Genomic DNA, 18,540 nt, shown 5'->3' on the forward strand with positions numbered 1-18,540 from the left:
TCATCAGCCATGACTTCAAGGGATAAGCAGGATCACCAATGAGAACAAATGGTATATGTATCCGGGTTCCATCAACTTCCAGTTGCTGTAACCAATGAGGGAACAAGTTTCCAGTGGCTGCATGATGGAAGAGAGACGAATTCTGGCATCATGCACACAACCTGGCCAGCCAACCAAAACGTCAATGAAGACATAACGGTAATCATACGTTGCCTGCAGTACTAAAGAATACCATTCTTTACGATTGAAAGAGTCTCCAATGGGATAGTCCGGGTCCAATGATTGGTATATGGTACCCATCAATGGCGCCACAACAGTTTGGAAATCCCCAAACTTCCTGGTACCCTTGTACAACTTTTTCAGCGCATTGCCTTCCGTAAACCGAACTACCATTGGCCCTAACTCCTCCACAATAACTTCACAGTCGTTGTGGACACATGTTGCAGTTGTCGACTTTCCGACACCAAACAGGTTGCCAATAGTCCTGTACTCCCTTGTTGATGCCAGCCAGTAGATACATAGTGCAACTTGATGACGCACATCTAGTGGATATCTGTTTGGTGCCTTCTGTAGGTCATCGTGAAGTTCATTGCAGATATAGCTAAAAGTTTCTTCAGTCATACGAAAATTGTCTACCCATTGTCTATTATCAAATGTGCCCTCCACCATATCCTCCCACCAAGCCCTGCTTTTTTCAAGTCTGTTCCTTGATCTTTCCTTGCCTTGGCCTACAGTTAATGCAACTGCAAGCATGTATGGAAACTATCTTCTTCTTCTCTGAATATCATGCAGTGTGTCCATGTTCAATGCTACTTGTTAAATGACAAATTTGGCTAGTGTGTCCTTTAAATGCTCACCTAAAATAGATTTTCTGCAGTGCATGAACGCATAGCAAATTAGACATTTACATACCCATGCATTTTAACCTATATGCATGAACGGGGTCTTATTGTTTCGGTACGTTAACGGTAAATCGCACCAGGGTATGTGTTTTATAGGTGTAAGTTTTGATGGACATTCTGCCTTTGTTGAATGTAATAATATTCTGCTTTCGCTCCAGTGTTTGGGTTATTGATTTACTTTAGTGCTGGGGATTCTGAAATGATGAAATGACACTAAAGTGTCCAACTGGACGTTATTGGGTAATGGTGACATTATCGTTGCTCTGACAAGTCGACCATGTGTCATTTACCACTGCAGCAAGACAAACCTGTTGTAAACGTTACATTTACTGTTACACCTCCAGGCATTAGGGGGTCAGTAACGAGGTCGTTGAGTGTCACTGATTAAGACAACATTAAACGATGGTTCAGTGAAAGTGAGAAGTTCACCTAATAAATGAATACCTAGTCGGATTGTGTGTGACAGTTGTTCCCTGTTGATAATACAACGGGACCCCTGTTCATTGTGACCGCTTTACGATCCATCTAATCGCGTCACACATATCGCTGCTCTGACAAATACCTGTGTGAACATACAGAATCATGTTGGTGCATCTGCTGGTTGTCTTGTGTTGCTGCGCACCCAGTGATTCGGCTGAGAGACATTTCTATCTTAGTGCTGAGGAGGGTCTGTGGGATTATGCTCCTGGAGGAAGGGATTTGGTTTCAACATGGAGGTACGTCATACATTTGAAACTATATTCACAACTGTGGGCAGCAAGCTCTGTCTCTAATGATAGCATCGCTTAAATGTTCAACTGTAGATGGACACAAAAAGTGTGTTTGTGTGTTATTTTACACAACACTCAGCAATATTCTGGACTACGATGACTGCGAATATTGCTCCCTTGACAATTCTGTCACAGTGACAGACATCATGATATTCACCCACTCAATATCTATAAAACGACATGCACCATCCAAGTTAGCAAGACTGACCTGCCGTGTTCTTAGTCAACTCTGGCGACAAACATAGTGTCACTGAGTATCTAACCCGCACCTCTACCGGACATGTTTCGAACTTGCAAACAACATTTCAGAGCTGATGCCCCGTTACCTCAGATGATGATAGTTTCATGAAATACTTTGTATTTGTGTTGTGTATTTGTCCCTGTAGGTGTTATGTGTGTAGCGACAGTTTACAGACTTTGAGGATTCGTATCTGAGAAATGGGCTTTTGAAACCGTGGCTGGTGTTATGAATGCCGAGTTGTATTGCTTTGTTACGCCTAATTGATACATCCTCATGCGCCTTTCGTTGAAGTCACAGGTTCTTTGTTTCGTTGACCCATGGCAATCAAGACCTTGAGTCATATTATCCTTGGATTTATGGATGATGTGAATGAGGTGTATTGTGTTCCAAAACAGAGAAACATGACCTAGGTCTGAGGCCACACATACTTCATATGACACATCGCTTTGAGAAAATAATCTGTACCTTTCGTACGGGCTGATAAAATTCCTGTCATATCTTCTCCCTTCCCTCTTTTCTTCTCCTCTCATTGTGTATGCAAAGGTAGTCTTGTAAGAAGAAGAAGGATTAGCTCAGCGCTGTTCCTACATTTACTAATCTTCTTCATCATCCGGGTTCTCCAACGACGTGACGCTGTCTGGTCTGATGTATGCCTGTGGGAATGCTTTCATCCATTCCTTGGTGATCTCAAGCGACTATCACATTGAACAAAATATGTTTGTAGAGAATCAGAATACCGAGACTATGCCGAATCATTGCGGTTCACACACTTTTGTGTTGTAGAAACAACGCCACGAGCTTGGCGAGTGAATACATCACACGAAGCCGAGATCGTGTGGGTCACGTGTACAAGAAGGCCATGTTCCGGGAATACACGGACTCCACCTTCACCCTGGAGAAACTGAAACCAAAATGGCTGGGCTTCCTTGGACCAATACTGAAGGTGGAGGTCGGAGACACAGTGAAGATCCATTTTCTAAACAGAGCATCTAGGGAATATTCTGTCCACGCCCACGGAGCGACGTACAACAAAACAAACGAGGGTAGGTGGGGCACAGGGAACTGAACTGAATTATTACTTGAATCAATTCTTTCGGTAGATGTGCGCATGTCGAAAATGATGAGCTGAACAATATTTGAGTGACTAAGTATGAAACTGTTGACTTTTATTATATTTCTCACGTTAATTGTGTCATGATGAATCTTTCTTAGGTATAGACTCTAAAACTTGTGTTGCTGTACTTGGACAATAATCTCCTGTACGCAGGCGCTTTGTACAACGACGGCTACCACAACGTGGCGACGTCTGCCGACCTGGTGAAGCCCGGCCACAAATACACCTACACGTGGAACATCACTGAGGCGTCAGGTCCAGCCCCGGGGGGCGAGGAGTGCGTCTCCTGGATGTACCACTCCCACATCGACACCACACTCGACATCAACAGCGGTCTCGTGGGCTTCGTGTACGTCTGCAAGCCAGGTAAACACTTTGCACCTTAATAATGTTACGAAATATTAATATCATAGCAACTAATTCATGACACCCACCGTTCAAATGTTTCCGGGATATCCAAGACTTATGTGCAATGTTATATACCACGCCAGTCTTACTTACTCCACTGTCGTCTCTCCATCTGTTCACTGTTTTCCTTAACTATATATTCACGTCTACACTATCCAACAGTCCGGTATTTATGTGGATGAACATTCACAGGATAACACATTGAGGCTGAGCTGGAACTCCGTCCAACTCATGTATGTCTGAACTGGCAACCCACTTCAATTGTTGTCTCATGTGCGTGTTTTCCAGTATTGTATATCCAGCTTCGACTCAACATGCAATGCATTCCTTAGTTTTCCTCAACGTAAAATTGTGAGCTAGTTCGATGGTTATGCGTTTACATAAAATCACGTATATATCCAATACATGACATGCACAGTACCGACATAACCGCCACTATTTTACTTTGCGTGTTTGTTTAACACCGCTGTAAACGATACATTGCGAGAAAGCGAACGAATGCTGGTCCTGCCCAGTACTGTTTTCTGTTACAAGCACAAGCACATTTCAGATTTCCAGATTTAGTTTGACAGGAGGATCATTCTACAGGTTTATGGACCTGTTCACATTTGCTTGAAATATAATGACAAAATCGAAAAATAGAAATTGTCTTGTTGACAATCAATCTCAGTTTACCTGTGCAGGATCTCTCAAGAAGCACGTGAAGAACCGCCATATTGCCTTTTACGTGAGTCACGTGGACGAGAATTTCAGCTGGTACATAGACGACAGTGTCAGGCTGTTTGCCCCTCACGCCAACCGAAGCACACGAGCCTTCAAGATGTACAATGCCATGCACGCCATTAACGGCTTCGTGTTCGGCAACCTACCCGGCCTGGACTTCTGTGAAGGTGAGACTGCCACCTTTCACTTCGCCACCATGGGCCACGCCACAGACATCCACCAAATGGTGCTCAGCGGCCACTCATTCAAGCAGTTCAAACACAGGTAAACGTCAACACAAATCCTGTCCGTATATTTTTCGTTTTAATATCGAAGACATATCACGGCGGAAGATAAAAAATACACGCTTAACACTGTACGAATATGACGAATGTAAGAGGCGAGGGAAACCTCTACATTAGAATCACCACCCATGCAAATATATCATAATATACAACAGGAAGCGACTAGTGCTGGGAAACAGGTCTAGTCTACAATGTTGATTTACGGCTCCATCTCCATATTGGTCTTCCTGCTCTAGAGTGGGCGTCTTTCAGACAAAACATAAACTGTCAGTTAAATTTCTGTTAAGGTTCACTTCATTCTTACTACATCTCAATGTGGATACGTAGAAACACATTAAACGGCTCTCGTTGTTAATTCGAAATTCATATCGTCAGTTTGAACAATTCGACAAAGTTTCAGCAGTTTAGTGATAATTCGACGTTGTAGTTCTCAGTGTCTTCAATATACTATTAACTATGCTTATTTCGAGGAACGGTTGTGTAAATGTTGAACTCACTTCACCCTGGAAGGACTCTATTTTTTATTACAGATATGTTTATATCATATTTATCAGAGCATTCCAAACATTCGGTAAAAAGTGTTTAGATGTGAGATAGTTATGGCAGGCCTGGTCGGGCAGGGCGCTGGACAGATGACCATATTAGTTCTTTCCAAACCTATTACCGCTCGCTGGAGTCGATGTCCGGAGGATGCTTTTTCAGGGTTTCTAAGCCCCATACCCGTAGTAAAAGGGTTATCATCACAGCCCAGCCTGACCTGTTCTGTTCACAGTAGGCTCAAGCCCAAAGCCCTCACTCACTGACTGTGTTACAGGTACAGCTCCGTCAGTCTTGGTGTTGCCCAGTTTGTTACAGTGACTGTGAAGATGCAGACACCAGGAAGATGGCTGCTGTACGATTCACTGGCTGCAAACCTGGAAGGTAGGCCTGGCATCAGAGCCGTGCACAACTGGTAAACTACAGTAGTCTTTACTTCATTTATTAACGTAAACTACCCGCAAAATATCCAGTTCGGCCGAGGAATGTAGGTTCTGATGGTTGCTCGAGTGACTGACCCCCTGTTGTACAGTGACAGCACCAACGTATCCTTTATTTATTTATTTATTTATTTGTTTTGACAAATCGTGTCACATGTGACACATTTCCGATTATCCATGATTTAAATGCAAAATATGCTTAAAGACTCTTATCGTGGTATTCTGACGAGATCGGTTCATCAGACTTGTTGATTTGGTGGACATATCATGTAGTGTATCATATAGACATATCATATAGCCACGGTATAGTGATTGGGTACATCGATGCTTATAATGCCAGTCATTTGATGTTTGGGCCTTTACTGGTATATTTACTGTCATATAACTGACAATAGGTACAATGTGGGAGGCCCATTTCTGGTGTCCCCCGTTGCGATATTGCGGAGTGCGGTGTCAAACACAGCCCAATCCGTGTGATGTTCCCTGGTGTGTGGGCATCAAAAGATGAACGTATTATAGGAATAATTCTATTTCATCAACCTCCTTCATTATGAATTGTCAGACGGACTTTCGTATTCATTATGAAATCCAGGGTTCACGTGTTCGCTGTTTTAGCCGGGTCAGCTGCGTTCGTTAACATCAGGCGATGTGGTGGAGGCGTCAACAACGACGTCCTCAGGCCCAGACATGTGCGGCGCTACTACATCGCCGTGGAGGATGTGCTGTGGAACTACGCCCCCTCGGGCAAGGACAGATACAACGGGAGAGGCTTACATCAAGGGTGGGTACCTTGGTGTGAACTGTGAACCTCCAGGTGCACGTTAACCAGCCGGAGAGTCTATTTAGTGAATGTGTGATTAGGTAGCCAGGTAATTCAAACTTCTCAATTTGAACCCGTCCAACCCTCACTGAATACCTAGGCCGCACGCGTCATTACACTCTCTCATTCAAATTCCTCATATAACTATCTATTTTCATTTACTTTATGAATGTCAGAGACAATGACTGAAGTGATTCAAAGATAATTATTTAAATAGCCTGATGTGGCTAAAAGAGAGCTCTTGCCAAATTGGAAGTAAATATATATTAGAGAGATGTTTGTCAAGTCAGATCAGCGGCTCTGTATTTCCAACACGACCGCTACACCATCGGCGGCACGTACAAGAAGGCGGTGTACATGGAATACACAGATAAGACGTTCAGGGTGCAGAAGAAGAGAACCAGCCGAGATGCTCACCTTGGTTTCCTGGGTCCACCAATCAGAGCTCAGGTAGGCGACGCCATTGAAGTGTACTTCCTCAACCGAGCCAGCCGGCCTTACTCCATCCATCCTAACGGAGTGAGACACGACAAGAACAACGAAGGCTTGCTGTACCAGGATTACCAACAGGGTCAGTATTAAGAAAGGGGGTGAGGTCTGTACGGTGTCCTCGCCGTGTATCGTGCCACCGCTCTTTGTTGTAACTGACATACTGTTCAAGGTGGCATTACGACTCAAGCCGTATTCACCAGACGCCTCAGCTTATCAGTGAATTGCTTTGTGAGTGAAAGCGGCATTGATGGTCTGAAGCCATACATTAACGGTACATGTGTACATGATGAAGCCTATGGAGTGAACAGTGATAACTTGAAGTCGTGCCAGCTTGATGACAGAAGAAAGGTCAACTTGCACCTGTGGCTCATCAAACAAACTCTTTGTTTCCAAAAACAATCAACCATGAGATATATGAGAGAAACATTTTTAATTTGAATATTTGATACTGCATCCTGGCACGGAAGGGCTTGCTATCTGTACAGTGAATTGTTGGGTCTTTCATCCTAGGAGAACCACTTGATCCATTTTTGGAAAAGACCCAAACACCTCGTTTCACCACTTGATAGTTGGTGATCCATTATATACTTTACATTGCTATTTAACATTGTCTCCCAGTAAGATCTCTTTCTGATCTTGCTTACTCTCTTGTGTTGATGTTTCTGTGTAATCACACTATCTTGTCATTATCACAGATACATCTAAATCCTTTGTACGGCCAGGAAAAATGGTCAGATACTACTGGTCAGTTCCTAGATCATTTGGACCGGAAGATGATGATGCACCATGTCTGACCCGGATGTACAGTTCAGGAACTAACATCATGAAGGATATTGCCAGCGGCCTTGTGGGACCAATGGTTATATGTAAGGAAGGATTTCTAACACCAGACGGTCGAGAGGTAATCAGAGATTTCAAGTAAATTATAATCTGGTTTTAGATTCACATATATCACGATATCAAGTCAAGTCAAGTGAAATGTATTGTATTCAAGGCCTCCGGTCCATATACAAGGAATTACGTACATATATATATTTATAATATATAATGCAATGACAATTATGAAGTTACATGGATAACACATTATTTCTCATGACAACAGCGTGTTTCACAAACAAAGAAAGGTTACGGATGACAGTTTCATTTCTGGAAGTGAGAATGGAAACAAAGGATAATGTTGGGTGTTTTGATAGATAATTACTTGGTATACATTTTCTTCTAAGATTATCATAATATGGACATACAAATATAAAATGGATTTCATCTTCAATAGCCGAAATGCAAAGTGGGCAATTTCTCAAATTTCTTTCAATGGACAGTCTTCTTCCTTTATTAATGCTTAAATCTAATAGACCTAGTCTGAGCTGAACAAATGTACGTCTGATATTTCTTGATGTCAAAACAGACAAATATATTTCTGGTTGTATAAGGCTTTTAAAAGATCGATATAGATCATACCTTGAACTATTTTCTAAAGTCGAACGCCATTCTTGATGAAACATATTAATTGACTGCTCTCGGAAACGTTTAAGAAAAAGGGTTGCATTACCTACTGTCTGATTTAACCATACAAATCCAAAGCCATGAGAAAATAAAACATTTCTAATATATGACGCCCAAGTTGTCTTACCCATATTATCGAGGTGAACAAGCATATTATAAGCTATTTTAGATATTCGTTGTTCGTGCATTTCCAAAATCTTAAGCCAATACTTTAAACATCTGATTTGTGAATTTATATAAATTGGGTATCTCCCACATTCCCCATAAACCATACAATTCGGTGTTGCTTGTCCAACATTTAGAAATCTTTTACAAGCTAAGAGATGAATCTTCTCAAGACAATCTTGACGCTGAAAACCCCACACTTCTGACCCATAAAGCATAATCGGTTGAATTTGCGAATCGAACAGTTTGAAAAATATCTTCGGAGTGAAGATACCTATCTTCTGAGAAACGGACATAATATTTATGAAAGCCTTTTTTGCGCGTGATTGCAAATCAAGGACACTTTTTCTAAAATTCATCGTGTGCGAAAACATAAGACCAAGGTAAGTATAATGGTTAGCGATAGTCAGTAATTTACCATTGAGAAACCATTTCTCCTTTGCGTCCCATATATATCACGTCTCATATATATCACTATATCACGCTGGTGCGTGGCCACGGCATGGTTGTGCTTTAAGGTCATTCTGCGTTCCGCTGAACATTGTCCCGATTTCAACATTATTATATATCTCCAATAGACAACAGTTAAAGACAAATTGGAAAGACAGAGGTCACAAATAGACGCCAGGCCAAGACATACACGCCGGCTCAAAGATACGTCTGTGCAAATGTACATTGTATGAGAAATATGACAGTCACAAAAGTTCAACGTTTGTACGTTTCTAAAGTTTCTGTGATCGTTTCATTTAAGGCATGTGTCTTACAATTGGCTTAATCTTTACACAGTATCCATTTCTTGCTGGTCAGACTGAAAGTCCCGATTTAGGTAGAGTTACATTCTATTACGTCGAACTTTATAGTTGTCTCCAACTGAAAGCTTAGCTTAATTTTTATTAATGGTTTTGTCTATCGTGTGTTTAATAGTGTTTGAGTGTAACATGTGCGTCTATTCACCGCCTGGTGACTCACTCCCCAGAAAGACGTGGACGGTCACTACTTCTTGTATCTGTCCCTTAACGACGAGAACTACTCCTGGTACATCAGCGACAACATCCGCCTTGCCAGGGTCGACCCCCGGATCAACAGGACAGATCCACTTTTTGTGGAGAGCAACACCATGAAAGGTGCGTAACCATCGACCCGGTTTTAGCTCAGTCATATATAAATACATTTATTTACAACATATTCTGATCTAATCAGCCACTGAAAGACTTTTGTTTGAGCTTATCATCACATAAACCGATATTGATGACCCTCCCACCGATGGATCACACTGATGTCTGATATCGGAGTTGTATTGTTGTTGTCGCTGATTACTGACTACAAATATTTGTGTAAGTGGTGACACAGAGCCTTAAGATATTTCACGTGATTTACACCATGTGCACACCGGGCCCAATGTTTATGAACGCATTCAATATCGAGGCATTATTGTGAATGTCTATGTTAACTCGCGAGTTTGGGGAATCAGCTCGCTTGGCACCTAGGAGGTGTAACTATACCAACCCACACACAACACGAGAACCTGAGTGAATAAACAAGGAGTTTATTATGCCACAGTCACAGGATGATCTTTACATAATTATCACAATAGTATAGGGTACAAATAATTATTGGAACATATTGACACGGTAATCAGGTGTCAAAATACATTATCATTATAGGCCGATATACAAAGTACATAATCATCATACGTCGATGTACACAACACATGCTACATAAATCAAGATACATTTTCTAACACATAACATCAACCCAAATTCGTTCATACATCTTATAATACTAGCATATCCAAAACAACATTACGCAGTACATAATGAAATACACAGTGTCGAACACACTCTATACAATATACCAGGATAATTCAACACTGGAAAGTATTCACTCATAATACAATAATTAAAACAATACACGACACGCTCCACGACAGCCACGAAACCATGCACTATTATCAAACAGACAAAACATGAACAGCGATACAGGGAGCGATTTGGGTTTTACAGCGCTTTTAACAATATTTCAGCAATAGATAAGGACACCAGAAATGGTTTAACACATTGTGCCCACGTGGGGAATCGAACCCGGGCCTACAGCGTGACGAACAAACGCTCTAACCACTAGGGTACCTAGGGTACCGTTCCTGAACAGAGCAATAGAGAGTAATACAGTCTAAAATATATTAACGATCCACGTCCCACATAAACATAACGACCTTGCCAAGGATCTTAACATGTGGCCATGATAGCAAAAATGTATTGCAGAAAACATCGAATAGTAATGGTAACGATTTGCCAAGGTAGAAGAAAGTAAGGGGTCTTACCTGAGTGAATAAACAAGGAGTTTATTATGCCACAGTCACAGGATGACTTGTGACTGTGGTCGTCCCTGTTTTATACCCTTTTCCAGTTGTCATAGCTAATCGGGTTTACTGATAATATTGCTGATAAGTTGTTGTATCTAAATCCTATTGCCTAATTCGATTACCGATAACGTGCCTACTGCGAAGTTAAGTTACTCTATCTGTCAGAATTACATAAAGATTTTCATAACGTATTTGACGACAACGGCGTTGACAAGCGAAAGACACGATGCATCTGCTGACACTTACAAGATATTGGTCTTGGACGTTCGTTATCGGTGTGACCATGAGTGAAGTTCACGATAAATTGGATTAGCCTATCTCTATCTGTTGACACTTACAAGATATTGGTCTTGGACCTTCGTTATCATTGTGACCCTTGGCAGATTAAAGATGTGGAACGTGTAGCCTTTCGATATTTCAATAAAATATTCTGTCATAGAATCTTTATAAAATATTGTGCATTTCCACCATGTTAATATCTATACACCCAGGCCTACAACTGTAACGTGTTAGTGATTCATTCGTTCACAGAGTAGCATCCATGCCGTCAGTGCTTCCCATGGAGCAGAGCAAGCCCACCTGATATATAGACATTCAGAATACACACATGTTGAATGTGTATTCCAGAAAGATCAGAGTTTAGAGCAATGTGTATCAGTACGTCGAGGACAGATGACGTCAGATACACCAGCGTGTGTCAAATATGAATGTCATGTCCAGTGTAGTGAGTAAACACTACGTGGAGTTCCATTCATAGCTAACACTGTGAATTGTGACAAACGTCATTGAGGGGAAAGAAGGGTATCCCCGCGAGGACAAATTGTGCTTTCCTCCCTGCTGATCTGTATCTTATGATAAGATATTGGACAAAGACAAAATTGTATGAATGAGCAACGTCTTTATTCAGGTGATTATCTCAAGAGAATTGAGAAGTACAATGATTATCTTCTGTTATTGTTAATCGTATACTGTATGAATCGGAATCTGCATCGAAATGTGGAATCACCTGAATAAAGATGTTGGTCATTCATAAATTTTAGTCCTTATGTGAACAGAACACATGAATTGGAGGATCTACTCGGCTTGGCAAAATCAAACCAGGATAATCTGTCTAAGCGATACAATTGTGTCTACCATCTGATATCGTTAACATCGGTCAATCTGCAAGGTCACTAATTCATCCAGCTAAATTTTCACCGTGACTGTATGACACATTTTCCAATTATCAACTGTCTCTCGTCCTGAGCAACACTCCAACAAATCCAGCCTTTGCTGTCTACATAGTCTGAGACTCCCATGTTGTTTCCGTCAAGAAAGACCGCTCTTCCCGTTAACTTGACTCTTCACTCATTCATCCATGGTCCCCATGGTGGTATTACATCACTCTCAGATTTGTTTTTCGGGTGACCCCTACACTGGAAATTCACACATGTGGAGGTGCTTCTTTGTTTGATCAAAGGTTCTTTGTCAGCATATATTTCCTTATGATGTTTCTTGAGCGCTGAAGAATATATTGTCTGCGAGTTGATGTGTGAATTTTTCGTTGTTCAGCTATCAACGGCTTCATGTACGGCAACCTCCCCGGCATCACGCTGTGCCAGGGACAACGAGTACGTCTCCATGTGTTTAGCATGGGCTCTATCCAAGACCTGCACGCTCTCTACGTCCATGGGAACGACTTCGCCGAGAACGGCCAACACGACCGTTCCACAGTGCTCCAATCCGGCACCGTGAAGAGTTTGGTTTTATCTGCGACAAACACAGGTTCGTAATTCAGGAACGTACTTTGTGTTCCTATTAGTACTGTACATATACCACTAGACATTGACATAGCATCAATGTCATGCTTTGGTATCAATGACATGAACTAAGCCCTTTGACGTCACGAATACCATGTGGATATATTGTCATTACCATCCGTACGTATGTATGGCTGAGCTGAAGGTACTGGCACTATGAGACTACTGGGGAGGGCCACATGCAGTGCAATATTAGTCCAGCGGAACAGACTCAAGTAATTACGAGTCGGTTCGTGTTGCGTGCTTTACTGTGCTCCGTGTATTTCCTACTGTATTTACCTGTATATAAATGGTGTGTTATCCGACTTTTGGTCCCGGGTCACTACCCAACACTTGCAATGGGGCGTTTTATATGGACACCACCTCCCCAGTCGTATATGGCTTAATTCATACATTCATGAAAGGCTAATACCATGGTGATGTTTGTGTGTATTTGTTGACAGGTGTCTGGGCCCTGCAGTGTTACAACTACCACCATTTTGAAAGCGGCATGACCGCGCTGTATAACGTCCGGCAGTGCAGGAGTGGGTCGCAACGCCCGGACATCCAACGTGCAGGGAGAAGCTACTACATTCAGGCCGAGGAGATATTGTGGGACTACGGGCCTCTAGGAAGGGATGCAATCAAAGACCAGCCATTCGGATTACCGGGGAGGTAAGCTGTAATGGAGAAGTGCTACTGTTTTCTGAAACTTTCGTCTGCAACGAAATGTGGATCAGTTGGCTTAGTGAAACGCGCAGTGTGTTCTGTCAGTCTTCGTCTCCAGAGTGGTATGGTTGGACTTCCCCGGGAATGATGATTGTAAAGACTTTTGCATTTTTTGCAACGTTTTTTTAACCGGATGTGGAATTTATCGTTTTCTGATTGACTGTCTATGTCATAGCGACGAATGTTGCCCGGTCAGGACAAGGTATACCACCATGGTCTGTCTTTGCGTCCATGGTCACATACCAAATTTGAAAAGGTGAATTGATCACAAACACTAATGTAAGACTGTTAATGTTCACGCCCAATGAATTCAAACGATATAAATAGAAGATTATAGCCAATGTGCTGCTGATCCAGGCACCCAGGGGCTACCACTCGTGGTGAGGTGGACCAGTGCATGTAAATTAGCATAAAACAACAATTCACCATTTACAACACTCTACTCAATCTAATGTTGATCTATTTACAGCAAAGTATACTCAACACACGTACATACGAAACCTTTTGTTTATTTGTGTTTTAGCAAAGATTACGTCTACACAAATAAAAACGAGACGTTTCTGGGAACAAAATACATAAAGCTGGCGTTTGTCCAGTACACCGATGCTACATTCAAGACCCCAAAACCCAAGACGAAGGAAGAGGAGACCCAAGGTTTCATTGGACCCATCATCAAGGTCGAGGTCGGGGAAACCCTGACTGTCGTCTTCCGTAACAAAGGCAAACGATCTTACTCCGTTCACCCTGAAGGCCTTAGTTACAACCGTAATGAGAAAAAGTGGAAGGTCAAAGGTAACGACCAACCTGTTGTTGCCCCTGGAGATACATTCATCTACCGCTGGATGGTTGCTTATGGAAACGGCCCCGGGGCTGCAGACTCCAACTGCGTGACACGGATGTATTACTCTGACGTCAACGTGACAGCAGATAGTCAGACGGGTCTGATTGGTCCTCTTGTTATATGCAGGTAACACAGCCCTGTTATGTCTTAAATCTCAGTTCTCAATACGTCTCAGTGTGACTGTCTGACAATCCCCTTGTGGAAGGTTAAGTACGGACACGGTGATCACAAGTTGAGCCAATGTCTGCCAACGGACAGTAAAACCAGCTATAATGACACTGCATCAAGGAATGAAGCTAGCATGTCTCTCTTAAATTAGATTTCACATTAGCACAATACGTTTTAAAAGTGGGGTATAGATTGCCAACATCTGAAGGTAGATCACCATACAATGGACCACGGGGACTTAAAGTGACTTTGCCACCTCCATGATCCCTAGTTGGTTTACATTATCCCTTCAGGAGCTTGTGGTTGTACAATTTAGTCAAACTTTGACAGTTTTGGGGAATTACGTACCCTTTCAGGCGACCTTGATTAGAAAACCTCCAGTTAACTAAGGGTTAACAGACATACCAAAGATACTGACTGTACTGAAGTTTGGATGCTACTTCAGCCAGATGCCAACTTTGAAGTCTTTACAAAATACACAGCATTTTCATTTTGTATTCGTTTTCAGAACTCAGATCATCAGATCTTTGCAAAGTGAGTAATTCCAAGTATTTGTCAGTATGAAATATATTTGAAATAATTCCCATTCTGACAGGAGGGGAACCTTAGACGCCAGTGGTCGACGGAAGGATGTGGACAGAGAGTTTGCAGTCTACTTCAGCATAGTAGACGAGAACTCCAGCTGGTATTTAGACAGGAACATTAACAAGTTTGCACCCCGGCCAGACCTGGTTAACAAGACTTCAAGAGAATTCATGAACAGCAACCACATGCATAGTGAGTAACCATGGGAATACGAACTGATTTACTGATGATGTTTACATCCATCCAGGACATGTTTGTATAGTTGCCCTTCCATCTCTAAGAAATGACCAAACTCTTCAGAATCTGTAAATAAACCTTTCCTGGTTCTCATCGTTATCATATAACAACCTACTCTCAACCTATTGTAAGTCGCATGTATGAATATTTCTGGTAGACCGCGACAGCAGAAATAAACGAACGTCACACGGTACCCAAGTGCCAAAAGCGGCAACCACCTCCGTCCTGCTGGTATCATTGACATTGCATCATGTTCGATAAATGTCTCACTGCCAAGAGTCGTTTATTGTCTCTTTGAACAAAAACGTTAATTAAACTGTCAATTTTTCCTTATCATCTGCCCCCACTAGGTACATTATACGCGTTCTTCATAACCTTGCCTCTGAAGATATGGATTACCTCCCATGGTCATTTCCTTCCATTGTGGACGATATTTCTGATGCACATTCACTCACTGCGACTCTGCCATATATTTATTTGAAAATCTATCATTGTTTATTTCAGGTGTGAACGGCTACATCTACGGCAACCAGCCCGCCCCCGTCATGTACAAAGGGGAGGAGGTGTCTTGGTACCTGATGACGATGGGGTCAGAGTTTGACCTACATTCACTGCATTTCCATGGCAACTTGGTGACAGAGTTTAGTGAAACCAACAGGAAAAACGACGTCGTCCAACTTGTTCCGGGAATGTTTGTCAGTGTGCGCATGCGTGCTATGAATGCTGGGAAATGGCTTTATCACTGTCACGTCAATAACCATCTAGTAGCGGGAATGGAGTCGCGTTACCACGTACTTGAAAGGACGATAAACTGAAAAGAAACTCGCAGCACTTACATGGCTTTCTTGTAATAAATAATGGTGTTATTATTCTTTGAGAAGGCGTTGCTGGGCACCTTTGGTCTAGTGCGATTGAATTAGGTGTGAAGGATAAAAGAAACTTCATCACTGAAGAGCCAGAACAAGGTTATGTTCAGAAGTTTGCCGTTACACATGTTCATCTCAAAGTGTATACACATCGCATTTCATGTCAAATATTCTATATTGTAAATATTTTATCAGAATCAGTGATGACAAATAATGTGAATAGCGGCCCTTAGGGTGTAGCTAAAGGTGCTATTAGCCGTCATGAGTGGGTCGTTAGATGTACGTAGATAACTTGTAGTTAGATCTGGAGGGCCGGGTGACGAGCATATTGGAGTTGGTCAGTGACACCTGTTAGTCTGCACGTGTAAACAATCAAAATGAACCGAAAGAGTATCATGTCACTTTCCAATACAAAATTAGAGATCTTTGTGTATGGCCGCGAGCAATTTACCAGAATCACATCATGTGTTCGTTGTAATTAAATGCCTCAATGCTCATGTAACGTATTTCAACAGAGTTGTTTTCTCTGAGGAACATCCCGGGAAGAGTTAGCAGGGCCTTGCAGACCCAGATGACAGCCCTCTATCAGGGCATTATTCTAGATAACACCCTCCTAAGAAGATGTTATCAAGAATAATGCCCTGATATGAGAAAGCTATCTTGTCTATGAGGCGTCGTTTCCGCCAAATAAAACTGAATGAATACAAACTACATTATTTTCAACATATGCCATATTTGGGATTTCACTTCCTCAGTAAAGTAAAAATTCTAGTACTTTGATGGTTGAGTCCCATCAGGGATTCGAACCCGCACCCTCAGAGTCAGGCACCTAATCGCCAGCACACAATGTCAGCCACCTAACTCGCTCAGCCACCGCGACTTCCATGTCCCGGATGGGACTCAACCAACAAATTACTAGAATTTTTACTTTACTGAGGAAGTGAAATCCCAAATATGACATGTGTTGCATTTGACCACTTCTTAAATGTCATCGTGTAATCATACATTATTTTCATTTCATTTATTATTGAAATTAAAGACGATTACAGGACGTGATTTCATGTCGATGTTGTTGATTTTAGAGACATCCATCTTTATCGGATTTACTGTCGTTTTGGACATCTTGCCCACGTCTGTGTTTTCAGGGGTTTCTTGTTTACAGGATTTGGCGAGTATTTCTGAAACCGCGGTTTTCTGGTCTCTTGAAGATACGAACCGCTTCGCTCCTGTGACCTGTGTGTTCGAAGACTGTTTGTTCATCGACGTTGGCTTGATACAGCCGCGTTGCCGCCGTCGCCCGTAGCGAATGGTTGGTCTTCTTGCCATGCATACCAGCGGAAGTGCAGACACGTTTGACAGTTTCCTGCAGGGTGTTGTGTCCAACTGGGACACTGGTGAACCAGATGCACGGTTTCTCTTTCCTCAGTGGTGTCAAATAAAAGGCGTCCTTGTCCTTGTCCTTGTCCGGACAAAGTTCCGGGCTGTGAATAAAAACTGAATGTTATTAGAATACGTAACTTGGAGTGATTTAGGAAATAAAAAGAATCGGGAACATTGGATATCAATATTTTTCTTTACTTGACGAAAACAAAATTTCGGGATATGTTTTCCTCGGACTGTTTTTTTTCCAAATGTTATGAAGTATTCAAGTATAATACACTGACATAAATACCATTGTCAAAACAGTAAAACTAATAGAGAATTATATTTTTCTCAATTCATACCAAAGTGGTTTGTACTTCTAGTACATTCGCACACAGCAGCGGTCCGGTCTAGCCAGGTTTCCATACGCCTTTACGTAGTCTTGAACGGCTTTTCAAACCTCAAGGGTTCGTTTTGAGGCGTCTTCAACGTAATTTAGGTACCTTCGCCCAGTGTCATCAGTGGGTTAGTAATCAGTAATTTGTTGTTGTGCATCCGGTGGTTACGATGCTCGCTTCCACCACGTAGTGCAAAGTTTAGTCCTGAAAGAACGAATGCGAAAGTATGCAGTACCTGTTACATCTAACATCTATTCTCAATATTACCGTATATACCCGCGTATAATGCGAGTTTTTCGTACCTGGAATGAGGGGGTCAGGAAGGGGGGGGGGGGGGGGGGGGGTCGCATTATACACGGGGTATAAGATCTTACGTTTTTCCAGCTGTTTCACTTTCCACTGATGATGTCAACCGGCATTTGATAGCCATTCAGACACTTCACAAGAAAACTTCGCATTTAGTCCGAAGGAGCTGTTATTATCCGAAACAAAGACGAATTTTATCTTGTTGTCTTGTTTTTTTACGTATATTCCCTGCAAATAAAGTTGAAATGACCACCGATCCAGATATACAAATTACATGCCAGTTGACACGGTAAACAGACATGAGAATGACAATTTTTTTTAAAAAACACTGAAACATCAAGCCGGGGCGCTCTATCCAGACATTCCCAAATAAATTTGTTCTTTACAGACGAGTCGAGGTCTTTCTGACGATCGTCAGTTTTACCTCGCTTGCTCATTGTAGCCATTTTCCCGCGAATACGAGTGCTTAACACATGAGAAGTCACAAGATGTTGTAAATGTAGTTTTGT

At 42.0% G+C, this 18,540-nt stretch overlaps 1 protein-coding gene across 1 annotated transcript; it reads left to right on the plus strand.

The window, feature by feature from the left end:
• The first annotated feature begins 1,345 nt into the window (after positions 1 to 1,345).
• LOC137265780 (hephaestin-like protein) lies at positions 1,346 to 17,021 on the plus strand. Its single transcript, XM_067801238.1, has 14 exons — positions 1,346 to 1,618; positions 2,697 to 2,956; positions 3,181 to 3,393; positions 4,119 to 4,422; positions 5,257 to 5,363; positions 6,035 to 6,200; positions 6,530 to 6,810; positions 7,427 to 7,632; positions 9,376 to 9,523; positions 12,313 to 12,525; positions 13,004 to 13,214; positions 13,792 to 14,235; positions 14,873 to 15,054; positions 15,604 to 17,021. Exons 1-14 carry the CDS (start codon positions 1,485 to 1,487, stop codon positions 15,912 to 15,914), a joined length of 3,180 nt encoding a protein of 1,059 aa, XP_067657339.1. The 5' UTR covers positions 1,346 to 1,484; the 3' UTR covers positions 15,915 to 17,021.
• The last annotated feature ends 1,519 nt before the right edge of the window (positions 17,022 to 18,540 follow it).

Source organism: Haliotis asinina, chromosome 15 (assembly GCF_037392515.1).
Source record: "Haliotis asinina isolate JCU_RB_2024 chromosome 15, JCU_Hal_asi_v2, whole genome shotgun sequence".
NCBI lineage: Eukaryota > Metazoa > Mollusca > Gastropoda > Lepetellida > Haliotidae > Haliotis > Haliotis asinina.